The sequence below is a fragment of the Scophthalmus maximus genome, chromosome 17, assembly GCF_022379125.1.
Source record: "Scophthalmus maximus strain ysfricsl-2021 chromosome 17, ASM2237912v1, whole genome shotgun sequence".
Taxonomy (NCBI): Eukaryota; Metazoa; Chordata; class Actinopteri; order Pleuronectiformes; family Scophthalmidae; genus Scophthalmus; species Scophthalmus maximus.
Genome location: NC_061531.1, coordinates 4,470,020 through 4,483,472, shown reverse-complemented (window position 1 = coordinate 4,483,472; position 13,453 = coordinate 4,470,020). Strand labels below are relative to the sequence as shown.

Sequence of the window (13,453 nt, the reverse complement as noted above, 5' to 3'; positions counted from 1 at the left end):
CTCCCATGGTTTTGATTTCTTGCCATCTTCTGGACGAACCCAGTCAATAATTTGCTCACTCCCCTCCTCCACACCTCCTCCCCCCACCACGGACCACCCTTGTGGAAACCTCTCACCTCCAGCTCCCACTCCTATCAGTCCCTGTGGTGATTATTATTTTGTCACACCTCCATGAAAGATGCCGTCCACATGTATCATTCCTTTGGTTGTTGTTTCCCACCACCTCCTCTCCCACCTTTCACCATTGCCTCCCCCCTTCTCGTCATGGATATTTTTTTGGACTTGGCCTCCCAAGCTACGTCCTCTTTTTCTCATTCCGTGTCTGCGGATTGTCGCATGTCGCCCTCCTGATCCTATTTGTATTGTCTGCAGCCAAACGGGAGCGGCCAGAGCAAAATGCCAGGCTCCTTCTTGCTGCCTCCACCTCCCCCAGTGGCCCGCCCAGTGCCCCTCCCTATGTCCGACTCTAAACCCAACAGCACGCCCCCTGACGGCGGACTCTCCTCGCCCGCATCTCCGTGTAAGTGACCCCGCAGAGACCATTGTCAAAACCAAACCGACAACAACAACAACAAAAAATTTGAACATCCCTCTCCAGAGAAAAGACCCCTGCCATTGTTCTTCCTCCAACTTCGTGCCATCATTGTTCCTGTGTATCCACCACCCCACCTCCCTTAGCCCCTGGAATGGCTACGGAAGCCAGCTCAGAATATACAGTGGAGCTCAGTAGAGTAGCCGAAGGCCACCAGAGGTTGGGGGAGGAGTACCTGTCAGAATGGACGTCTGTGGTGCTCATCAGGGTCCTGCATTAGGCCCCATCAGTTTGAGTGGCTCTACGTTGAGCCCATCTCTGGAGTGAAGGTGCATCGCCACCCCAGTTCTTCTCCCGCTAAATCCTCCTGTCCTCTCCGCTCCCGCTGGACTCCTCAGCAAATCTTGAGGGGGGGAAAAAACTTGAAGACTATTAATTGACTCGTACATGTGAAGGGCACAAATTTAGGGCAGTTAATTTATATGGACTCCAAATTATTCTAGTACGAATTGGAACATTGGTGAAATAGCTTGATTCCTACTACGTTTTTTTCGGGGTTGAGATGATTCAAACCTTTTGGTGGGATTATTGTCTGATGTTTGTCAAGCGGCGTAGGGTGTCGTGTGTGTAAAAGCTGAAGGAGAGATGTCAGTCCACCTGTGGGCCTTTTTTCTCACAACACATTTGTCTTCCTAACCTGTGATGAGAGGGGCACTGGATGGAGCACTTTTGTTTTTCTTTCTTTTTTTCTCTAAGCGTTCCTTCAAATTTAGTGTTTTTCGTTTTACCCCCCAGTCAGCGTCTCCGAGTCTTTTATGTCTTATGTATGTTATTCCAGTCCTTAGAAACACATAAATACAATATATACGATCTGTCCATACACATAAATCTCCCGACCCCCTTTCTCTCTGTCGCCCCCTCTCCTGTTCTCGTCTGTTCTCCCTCTCCTCGGCACAAAACACACTCACGCATGCACCAAGTCCAAACACTCGCATCCCGAATCTCTCAGTGAGATTCACACTCTGGAGTCCGTAGGGTGCCTCAAACTGCCCTAAATTTGTCAGAGACTTTGATGCCAGTCGGTTTTCAAATGTCCCTGACTGATGCTCGATGTCAGGATCCCGGTGCGCTCAGTCGCTTCCAACGGAGTTAATCGACGGGACCTAATCGCCCGGGGAGACCCAAGTTTTTCGCGTCGCAGACTTTGGCAAACTTCTCTGTGGAGGTTCTGATGACCTCAAATGCAGATTTATTTCTGCTTCAGCTGTAGTGATCCATCAGCTTCACTGTGTGCCATCAAATGCAAAAGCAGTAGAAAGAAACTTTTGGAAATACACGTATTCACTTTGTTGCCCAGAGTTGGACGAAAACGATCGATGCCGCTGTCAGTGCTCGCAGGCGGCGGGCGGTAGTTTCACATGTTACCGCACAGACACAAGACTGGGGACGATCGGATCTTGCTCGTGGCGGCAAAGCGAAATAGAGTGTGCATGTATTTCCCAGTGTGTCTTTCTACCCCGTCAAGATTCCCTTCAGGAATTTGCGGCAGCGCGCTGATGTCTGTTTTTCGCTCTTCTTCTGTGTTCCCGTAGCATACTCCACGCCAGGCGCCGCAGCTCCCAACAGGTTTGTCGGCATCGGATCACGGGACAACAACTTTCTGAACATCCCGCAGCAGACACAGGTAAGGAGCTCGGGTGACCCGCGGACCCCTTTGTCTCTGCGTGTGCAAAAGACAAAGAAAAGAAAGTGAGTGGGAAAGTGAATGATTAACTCTGGAGACTTATTAACCGTGTGGATGCACTCCAAACACTATTTCTCACTCCCTCACTGACTTGAAACCTGCTGCGGCGCAGTCGTCACCGTTGTGCATTCGCACATCTGTATTTTACTGTACGTGTGTGGTTTACCATTTGTGCTCGACTGTGTATTTGCCACAAATGGAGTCTACCCTTCAGGCAGCGGGGACTCTCCCCTCGCTGCCTTCTTCGCTCCCTCTCCTCGCTGCCTTTCCTTCCACTCTTCTTGCCCACCTACCACTTTCTAACTTTTTTTCGCTCTTCCCTCCTCCGCTCTCCTCCCTCCCTTTTATTCCTTTTCCCTGCCTCTGCCTTTGACTCTCCCCTTCTTTCACCTTCCCCGTTCCTTCCCTCCGCCGCCCTGCGCCTCGTTCATATGCCTCCTCCATTACCACCGGTACTTTTCTCATTAGGGTCCAACCACACCCGCCTGGAGCCAGCCCAGCTCTGCTCCTCGACACATGGAAACCATCTGAAACTGCTCTGCCGATCCCCTCCCTTGTTGCTCTGCCCTCCGTTCTCTCACTTTTCCTCCCACCCCATCCTGATCCTCATTATACTCCGCTCTCTCCTCCCTATAACGTGACAACTTGTTTTGTTTACCCTGGTGTTTCGTGGACTACATGGTGAGAAGTGCGTGGACACCTGAACGTTACGTCCGTATGTGATTGTTGAACTTGTCGTTTTAAAAACTAGGGTCACGAATCTGCGGCAATAACGCCTCCCGCCCTTCTGGGGAGACTTTCCTCCAGATTCCCGAACCTGGCAGCAGGGATTTACTCCAATTCCGCCACATGAGCATTATCGGAAAATCGGGGACCAATTTGGTGTAATAAAAGCTGACTGGCTGTCAGTGTTCCCCAACATCCCGAGGTGCTGGATGGGGCTGCGGTCAGGGCTCTGTGCGGGCCCCCTCAGCTTCTATCACAAATAGAAAAAATCATTTCTTTATGAATCGGGCTTTCTGCACAGGAGAATTGTCACGTTCAAACAGGAAGTGATGAATGATGAAATATTCATCACTCCCATCACTCCCCCCCACTGGAACCAAGCGAAAGAACACATAAAAAACAGCCCCACACAAAAAGCATATGGACAGGGGTATCTACATACTTTTGGCCATGTAGCGTGTCTTCATATGCTTTTCTCAAAAAGCTCATGTGATGTTCAGTGCTCAGTGGGACGCAAGGTCCTGAAGTGTGGTTTTACTTTTCCAAACACACATCACTTATTGTTTGCACGTGTCTGTCAGAATAAGACACTGGAGATTAATGATTTGCTGAAAAAAATGATAGATCACTAAACAAGGAGCATGTCAGGAGCGAGTTTGCGGTGGCTGCGGGACGGGCTGGTGAACCCCTCACCCTGACAACGGTGGGCTCCACGCGCCCCCCGGTGGTCAGCGCCAGGTGCTGCAAGCCGGAGGGGAAACGAGATATCGGCGGTGCGGAGGAAGAAGGGAAATGGAGGGAACAGAGCGCGTCAAAGTTTTTTGGACCTTATAGAAGTCACGTCTCGGCCGTCTGGTTACCCCCGGCAACCAGACATGATGTCATAGCCAGTTGATCTTGAATTTGAGAAGGGGTTTGCTCGAGGCGGGGGGGGGGGGGGGCTGGTCACTGTCTGCTGCCAAGGGTTTAGTGGGAGTGTTCACGGTAGATGGATGGATTGTGTGTGTGTGTGTGTGTGTGTGTAAGAGCACACACAGAAGGAGAGCGAGGGAGAGTAACTAAGAAGGGAGAAGTTACAATGCCCTGGGCCTGCTGGGACAGTGCCCAGGGGGAGGAGGGTAGCTGAGAAGGGCAGGAGGCAGAAGGGGGGGTATTCATGTGACCTGTTCGAGTCGAAACGAAACAAAAGGCTGCTTCCCCGGAGGCTCCGAGTAGTTTCCAAGGCTCGGCTTCTAGAATGTTGGCACATTAGCCCACGGTGCCAGACCCCGCGGGTCCAAGCGGGGCAAGCCAGCCACGGCGACGGTGACCCGCTCATGCTCCCTGCTCACGCTGGGCGGGACAAACCCAACGTGAAGACGATGGCACAAGTGACGGGGAGCGGCAGACTGCTCTCCGCCTGCTGCTGCTTGGCCATTAGCAGCCATTCAATGCTTGTCCAGAAAAAGTCAGCACATACTGTACTTGACTCCAGAAATGGGCACTCACAGAACTGTGTGGGGAGAAGTGGAGTGTGCACACGTCAACACAGTGTACAGTGCACAACGCGGCAGCAGCAGTTTGTATTTGTCACTGTGAGTCCTGATACACTTCCTCAAATGTCTCAGCAACTACTTCAAGAGACTGCCCTGGTCCCCAGAGGATGCATCCCGCTCACCTCTGTGATCCCTGGCTTCACCACGACATGTGATGTTTGTGGCTCAGGGTGAAATATTTTTCCCCACTACAGGATGGAATGCTCCCCAAAGATTTGCCAACGTTTGCTCATGCTCCAAAACCCTGAGGGGATAGACCCTGATAACGCTGCTTTAACCACCTTGTTATTATAATTTGTGTCATCTATGGAAGCACCATCGGGTCAACAGGACCTCTTTAAGAGGCAGGAGCTAAGCTGCAGAACTGAAGACGGTCCCCCGTCTTCAGAAACGTGTTGAAACAGCGCAGTTGTAGCTGGGAAAAGGGATTCTGAACAATTCAAAAGAAATGTACAGTGAGAGTCTTCGTCAACCTCTCTCTTTACATTTGTATGTCCGTTTGTGACCTTTTAAATCAAGGACCCAGTTTATTTTCTGACGTAGCGCCTCATCTTTGGTTCTCTGCCGAGAGAGTTTCATGTCCCTCCGAGCTTTGATGCGACTGTCTTTAAACGCACCTAATTTCAATCTGTGCAGTTTTCTTGTCTACTGGTTTTGACATTGATGAAATCCCCCCCCCCCATCTCTCTCTCTTTTTCTCTTCCAGTCTTGGTTCCTCTGACAAGATCTGTGCGCAAGCCAGCAAGTATAATTCTTTCCTTTACAATCGGAAATAGCAAACAGAGAAACCACCCGCAGGATGATATATATGAATTGTCCTCCAACCAACCCACCGACCGGCCCTGACAGTATGTCCCACCTGATACAAAACGTAACCAAGCGACACAGGAAGATGCAGCAGCAATGACACTTTTAGAGGAACTCTGGACTCACTCACCCAGTCAGAGGGAGGACCTGTTTGAAGCAAAGATGGATGGATGGAAAGACGAAAGGATGGACGAGAGGATGCCAGGATGGATGAGGAGTTAAGGGGACATAAGCGGCAAGTCGTCTCTCCTGGAAGAAAAACACCACCGACCCAGCGCAGCAGCAGCAGCAGCAGCAGCAGCGCAGGAGGGAGAAACCCGAGGGTGAAAGAGCGGCCATCTCTCCCGACTCTGCGAGGAGTGCGTTTGTGTAAAAGAAAATCAACTGTCCCACAAAATCCGGCTCTCCAGACGAAGCGTTTAGCCCACGAGTCCACGGCCCCCGGTGTCAGAGCGGAGACACGGCGATTCGGTTTCCACTGAGAGCTGCGGTCCGCGCTCCTGTTGCGTCCGCCATCACCCCAAAAAACAAAAAGAATCAAATTGACCAACGTTTCTCTCTCTCTCTCTCTGAATGACCATTGACTCTATAAAGCCCCCTTTGTACCTTACTACTAACGAGAGAGAGAGGCCATGCCAAAACACTTCTTGATTAAGGGTTGCACTACAAGCAGAATCAATTAACACTAATCTTTGTAACGATGTGCACTATTTACTATTTACGAGGCATGGGAGGTAAGACCAGACTTTGCCCGTCAAAAGAGTTTTAAAGAGGAAAAATCAAGGCACGAGAAGCCTTCGCGTGTCCTCAATAACCCCGTCCCCCCCCGTCCCCCATCCTTCAGTTCGACAAATCATCGGCCTCCAATCATTCTCACATCTCCCCTACACGACACACGACACACGACACACACACTGCCATGACCACAGCACGTATGTCCAATGGAAAACGTACACACAGTCGCCCCAGTCTCACCTTTTAGGTCGGAGTATTTATAGGTGGTGGTGTTGTGTTATCACCTTTTCGTTTTTTATATGCACATATAGTAAAGCCCAGTGAACTCTCTCTACCTATTTGATTAGAAAAATCCAAATCCGACACACACACACACACACACACGCTGATAATCCCAGCGTGTTTGTATGTGTGTGTGTGTGTGTGTGTGCATCATTACTGACAGATTTTTTTTTCTCAACCCTAGACAGCAGCTAATGATTCCCCCCACTTTTCTTTTTTTTTTTGCCCTCTTGTAATGTAGAATTTTGTTCCTCTTGTGTGTTCTCTTATTTGAATTGATTCCTTTTTGGATTTGTACTATTTTATAAGTGTTTTGTATTTGAATGACAGCACCTTACAGAGAAACACAGTGAGAAGTGAGGGGGGGAGGGGGGCGCTGACCCAGATCAAACGGCAGTTGCGGAAAAAACTTTCGAGGTTTGAGATTTTTTTTGGGGGGGGTGCGCTTCTTCACTTTAGTTCCTGAGGGGGTGAGGTGTTTGTCGTCTCATGTGACTCGAAGTAGCGTTGTTGTTGTTGTTTTCTCCCCCAAAAAGTCAAACTCTCTTTCACTTTCAACACGGCCTGTTAGTTCTCAGTGCCAGACAAACCCATTTGCCACATGCCGCACTGCGGGGCCACACAGTCGCAGGGCTTTCGACAATCACAGGAGGCCTGCTTCCTGGGAACTTACCTGCTGAACCGATACAGGTCAACAGCAACAACAACAACAACAACAACAACAACAAAAAGGCTGCAAATTGGCCGCATCTGCTATTTGACCCTGGCACAGCTGCCGACTGGTGGTGGTGGTACGTGAGCGAGGGGACGAAGAAGAAGGAGACGAAGAAAGAAACAGAATCAAGGAGGGAAGGTTGCTGAAGACGGGACCCAGAGTAAAAAGAGAGAGTACGCGTGGCTCTTCTCTCTGTCTCCCTAGAGTTTACCCTGTTGTTTACACTCCCAGACGGGCCGCGGCTCCAAGAGCAGGGCGCGCCACACTGCGGAGCAAAATGAATATGTGACATATCTGGCTGTTTTTCAGAGGGAGCATCACACGAGTGTGCCCAATTCTTTTTTCTTTCTTTTTTAAGGTGCACAGGGTCAGGTAAAGGATACGGGTTGCTACGGTAACCCTACCCCCCACCCCCACCCCCAAACACACACACACACACACACACACACACACCAGCACTCCCCCCCCCCCCCCCCCCCCCCACCTTGCTGTTGTGGATCGATTAGCCCTTAAAGATCAAAACTGCACTAAAACAATCATGCCAGCCAACATTTGTGCGTTTCTCTTTTCTCTCGTGGGGACGACCGTAGATTGACCACCGCGTAGTACTCCAAGTCGGCGGACGTGTCGCCGGCGTCGGACAAACGGAGCACCACTCCTTAAAACACGCAGACTCGCGAAAAACCACTCGCCATTGACGCAAAAACACACCCCCCGGTGCCCGACTGAATTCAGAGGGAAGTCTTGAATATTGACAATCTGAGGAGGCCTTTATGCTTTTAATCGTGTTCTATCATCAGCCCGCGCACACATTCAGACTGATTGAAGTGATCCCCCCCCCCCCCCCCCCCCGGCAAAAGTTGAATCAAAAATAAACCACCCATCCAACCTCACAAAATAACTGGACTGCCTGGCCATGTTCTTCGCTGCAGGGAAACACAATGTAGTTGGCCGACGAGCGGCGACCATCTCATCATCCGCTTCGTAGAGAGAACTAGCTCCGCTGAGTGAGACGCTGACGATGGCTAAGGTGATTTCTTTTCTAATCTATGGAAGTGCCTCTGTATTCCCATTATGCAATTTGTCAAACATGAATTCAGGTTCTTTTTTCTCACATATAAGCTATAGTGAATGGTAAGAAGAAAAAAAAAAAATGATGTCGGGAGAGGGAGGAAAGAAAAAGAAAAAAAACGGCGACAGCTCACTAGATAATCGCAAGCATCTTTATATATAATACACATATATATTTATAGATATATACATTTTTTTTATTTGCAAGATAAGCTCTGTGGCAGTCTAGTTATTTTTTGAAGCGTGGCGCGCACCGCACGGTCACAGGATGCATCTCAAACAACTGCTGATCCGAGCTCCAGTACCAGTCTCTGCACCCACAAACCCGCGCCAATTGACGTAAGCGGAAAAAAAGAGGAAAGCTCCACGGCAACCACAACCATGGACACACAGACATCGATGATAACGTAGCTGAGGTTTTTGAAAAAGAAAAAGAAAAAAAATCAGATTAGGTTTTGTTGTTTTCTTTTCTTGTTTTGATGGGAAGTATTGTTCTTGAAACTAAATGATGTATGTTGATTGAGCCATGTGCAATGCCTTGGTAGAGGAATTGTGTTTGTTTGTTTGTTAGCGACTGTTCGAGGGTGTCACCAGAAAAGAGGGAAAACCCTCTACAATTTCTTTTGGGGGCGGGGGGGTTGTTTTTTCAAAGTCCACATGCTCCGGGACTCTAAATACGAGAGCGGCGAGAAAAGAATCCCAGTCTTTTGTAAGTAAGTTTGGGGAGACTGTTTTTAATTTCTGTTTTTTGTTGTTGTTGTTTTTTTCTTATATCACTTTCTAAAAGAAAAACTCATTTCTCATGATTTGCTTTTCAAAATGTGGGAGGGCTGAAGGAACACCTTTTGCAACTCATGACATATATATCGCTATGAGAACTGGTGCTTTCGTAAAGAATAAAGTACATTCAATCTCTATTATACATAAATAATAATAAACAAATTAAGTGTTATCATAAAAGCAAATTTTTAGGAAAACATGCATTATTCTATTTCTCTTTTTGTATTTACCGAGGGGGGAGGGGTTCAATGTATGAAAAGGTTGTTGTGACAAAAGGCATTTCCCCCCCCCCCCCCCCCCCCCCCCCCCACCCCGACCTTTACACCACAGCACAGGAATAGTTGTAGGGAGAGAAAAAAAAACAAAAAAACCAAACCACCACCCCCCCATCTTGTTTCCAGACTCTTCCATCTCGTTTCCGATCACAAGTGAACCTCACGTGGGATAAAAGAAGAGATCTTCCCCCTTCAATCTGGGAGACGCTCAAGTTACGGATTCTCGTTTCGAAAAAAGCTAAACGCAATGGTGACGCCGGGGAGGTTGTTTCCCTCCGCTCCGGTGTCGGCGCGTGGTTGGTTCAGCGAGAGGGAAATGCGCGGCCTCAGAGGGATGCTGTCATCAGCTGTTTTCTAAAACGCAGAACATGAACCCCTCCCCTCTCCCCTCCTCCTCCGAAACCCCCCAATTGCCCACTGTAAATGATTATAAATAGGTGTTTGGTGACGTAGTGTTGATAGACTCAGAGCATCTTAAAGGTTGTCCCCCTAAAAAAAAGTGCCTTTTGTTCACAGACTCCATCTTGTAATCCTGAGTGCCCATCTCAAAAAAGAAAAAGACAAAGTCCCCTCCTTCGTCCTCCTATATCTTTCTCTTCCTCTTCTTCAAAGCTTCTTAAAGCGGTATACATAGTACTAAAGGAAATTGGTGTGTGATTTAGTTTCTCTTTTTATTGTTGAATAATTAAGAAAAGCTGAGAAAAAAAAAAAGAAAAAAAAAAGGATAACTTTTCTGTCTTGCTTCTCTTCCTCTGTATTTTGTCTTCTGTCTCTCTCGGACACTGGAGTAGTCTGTAGCTGCGTAAAAACTTCTCCTTCCTCCCCTCCCTTCCCTTTCCTCCTTTTCTTACCTTTCCCTCTGAACGGCGGGGGAGGGGGGGGTTTCAAAAAAAAGACAAAAAAAAAAAAAAAGACAAAAAAAAAAAAAAGAAATACGCAAAGATCTTTCGTTTTGTTTCGTTGTCTGAGCGGAATGCAGTTAGCTCACATGTTATCCTCGTCTGTACGCTTCACATTGTATTGCCATACCCATCTTCTTCAGCTTCTCCATTCAACAGCTAATGTAAGTGAACAAGTTACACCACGGGGCTCCGGGGCTGTGCTGAGGACCGGCGCGGGGGCCGATCGGGCCAGTTGGGGTGTTTTTTCCCGCCTGGGCGAGGTCAAAAGTTCAAGTGCACCCGGGCGGAGGGACGGGAGGCACTCACAGGGCCCTGGGGCGGGGGAGGCGACCCGTAGGAGCGCTAGGACAGGCGTGGGGTTGGTTTTTTTTGTTTGTAATCACTTTGTTTCTACCTATTTATTTTTTTTTATAATTGAATTTGGATTTGCTTTTTTTGATGACTTTCATTTTGAGTTGTTTTTTGTTGTTCACCATAGGCAGCTGTGAGATGCTGCGAGCAGACCTTCAATTATGCACCTTTTTCTAGTGGTTGAATGAGACCAGCTATTTAAAAAAGAAAAAACCCCACTCGTAAAGCACCTTAGCAGCGGACCGGTTCCACGGCGCGGAGACTGCGAGGCTCAGATTTCAGCACAATCGTTAGGAAAAATTGTGACACAATGTCGCACCGGTTCACCACCGTTGACCAAAGTGATCGGGGTTCCAGAAGCTGCCAGACTAGGAGACTTTGGTGAGAGAGCGCCTTTTTCGATTCTACCAGCAAGACCGAGTGATCACAGATTAGCTTAGCAACAACATAACACATTTATATGCAAGTTTTGTTTCGTTTTTTTCCTTCATGACGCAAATGAAGCCAGCAGCAGTATTATCAATCAGGCCTTGACAAGTGAAAGCGCCACAGTTGAGAAGAAGCCATATCAGAGAGGAACAGGCTGCACAGAGCAGAGCTAGTGTGATTGTGTGGTTAGTTGAGGGGGGGGGGGGGGGGGGGTCTCTGCCTCTGCACTGTTCAAAGAGCCCGGTCCAACCGCGTGGCCGCACCGTCCGCCTTTTTATTCCTTCTCTCGTCTCCTTTTTCATTTGTTTTTAACGCGTCTTCGTAGGAACGCTGGGCCGTGTTTACCCCTGTGTAGACCGACGCCCCCCCCCCAGCCCACCCCCAGGCCGGCCGATCAACCTCGTCTCAGGGCCCTGTAACTACCACGAGTGCCCATCTCCCTCCTCCTGCGCCCCCCACCCCCTCAGAGCATCCCATCCTCAGACACACCTCCCAGAGCCCATGGTGAAATGCATGTGTTAATTACAGTTTCTTTTCCATAATAATAATAAAACACAGTTTGAAAAGAGCAACACCTTTACTTGATTGAATAAAAGGATGTTCTTGACTGTACCCTGCCTATGTCAGCTGTGGTTATTGCTGCGTCGTCGTGGCGATGGACGAAGCGGCCGCCTGTCTCCCATACGTGGCCCATAGCACCGTGGGGCCGGAGGTGGATCAAATCCACCGTAACAGGTAAAAGTCCTGCATTCCCTCCCAAGAAAATAAGTAAAATTACTCATTCTGCAGAATACAAACGGCCCCAGTGACTGATACCTTACTGTATATGACATTATTAGACTTTCACTGAGCCCCTCCAAAGGGCCACAAGATAAATCTGAGGGGTCGTGGGATTGTCAGAGGTTTAGAAAAGTTTTTAATAAACTCCTCCACGGTGTGTTTTTTACTGGAAAATAAGTAACCCAGTACTTTTTCAATAAGCAGTCACCATTTAAGCACACAGGGGCCTGGCGGTCGAAGGACCCCTGGCAGTCCGAGGCCCCCGGGCACTGGCCCGGTCCATAATCCAGCCTTGAGCACGAGAAAGAATTTGAATTAAACGTCCCTGTTCAGATCTTCCAGAAAGGCCCAGTGCGTGGGATTCAGCGGTTCCATTGGTAAAGTATCTATAATTATGTTTTCATTAGTGTGTAATCACCTGAAACTAAGAACCCTTGTGTTTTCTCCACATTACCATGAGCCCACCAGGGATTCCGTAACACGCCTTGAAGCGTATTGAGTTGTTTGCAATATGCAACTTATCCACTAGATGTCATTAAGGTTGTCTCTTGGGACAAGGCGTGTTGTGACTTGGCGCCATACAAATAAAATTGAATTGAAAATTGAAAACAATTATTGTGATACTCTCAATCTCTAACAGGTGATCTGTGATGACTGGTGATCACAACACGACTGTGTGAAACGCAAATGCGTCCTGGGCCACACTGAAGGACCTCCAGCTGGCGACCTCCGACCCCCTACGGCTTCTTCTTAATGAAAATATTCTTATACTACTCTGTGTTTTCCATATATTGCTTTAAACTATCAACATTGCCCACCAATTTTTTATGATCGTACTTTTTTTTATTACTTCAATATTTCCACGGAGTAAAATTGTATACATGGGACTCATTCCAAATTCAAATGACAAACAGACCACAACACAGCCCAGCCATATACAACATATTCTAACCCAGTCTTGTTACATGAACACATTGACAGTAATCTGTGATATGAAAGAGTTCGTCTGTAACGGACCCACAGAGAATCATCACTCAATTAAATTTGGTATCTGAGTTTTAGAGTCTCTGGAGTGTGGATTGCTATAATTTACTATATCAAAATAAGTTAATAATACTCAATTACATTAGTTTGTCTCAGAAACTAAAAAAGGATTTAATAACACTCATTTGGGTTCTTTTGTAGAATTAAAACCAAAAACATCATGTATGGAGGTCACGCGTTTCCCTTCTCAACAGCAAAGCAACAGCAACGTTTGCGTCAAGCGGAGCATTAAGCCACTACAGAGCTAATTGATCGCTGGAGCTTTAGACTGGTGACTGACTTGTGCTTTCATGGGCAAAATAGATTGTTTTTTAAAATAGCACTATACAAAGGAAGCTTCATGTTCAAGAACAATAAATGTTTTATATATATATAAAAAAAAAACAAATAAAGGCGCTTGTCTGTTTTGAAATATATGAGTAAAAAAAAAGTCCCACATGGTGCTCTTTGTGGCAGGGGTAATACATCAGGGTTGCCCTGGGCAACACATATGCATTAGCTAGCTTTTTCTTCTTTTCTTTTTTTTTTGCTTTTTTTAACGGTAAACAAACAAATTCATTCTCCCATTTGTTTTTTACTTTCTCAATAATTTGTTCATCTTTATTATACATACTTGTATAAATAAGACAACTCTTTGCCCAATAGTGAGTGTGAGAGTGTGAGTGAGAGTGTGTGTGTGTGTGTGAGAGAGTGTGTGTGTGTGTGTGTGTGTGTGATGCTGCTAATGAGGCACAAGAGTCAGAAG

The 13,453-nt window shown here is 47.5% G+C and overlaps 1 protein-coding gene across 18 annotated transcripts in view; it reads left to right on the top strand.

Moving 5' to 3' along the window:
- The window catches only part of nfixb (nuclear factor I/Xb), a 155,372-nt gene extending 143,876 nt beyond the window's left edge, over window positions 1–11,496 (top strand). For 13 of the 18 annotated variants that reach the window (XM_035615082.2, XM_035615080.2, XM_035615079.2 and 10 more), the window contains 3 exons: window positions 373–520; window positions 2,125–2,216; window positions 5,244–11,496. In XM_035615082.2, coding sequence (XP_035470975.1) covers window positions 373–520; window positions 2,125–2,216; window positions 5,244–5,258 — 255 coding nt within the window. In that variant the 3' untranslated portion in view covers window positions 5,259–11,496. The remainder of the gene's footprint in view (window positions 1–372; window positions 521–2,124; window positions 2,217–5,243) is intronic. The other 5 variants (XM_035615086.2, XM_035615087.2, XM_047328047.1 and 2 more) reach the window with 1 other exon arrangement.
- Window positions 11,497–13,453: the final 1,957 nt, after the last annotated feature.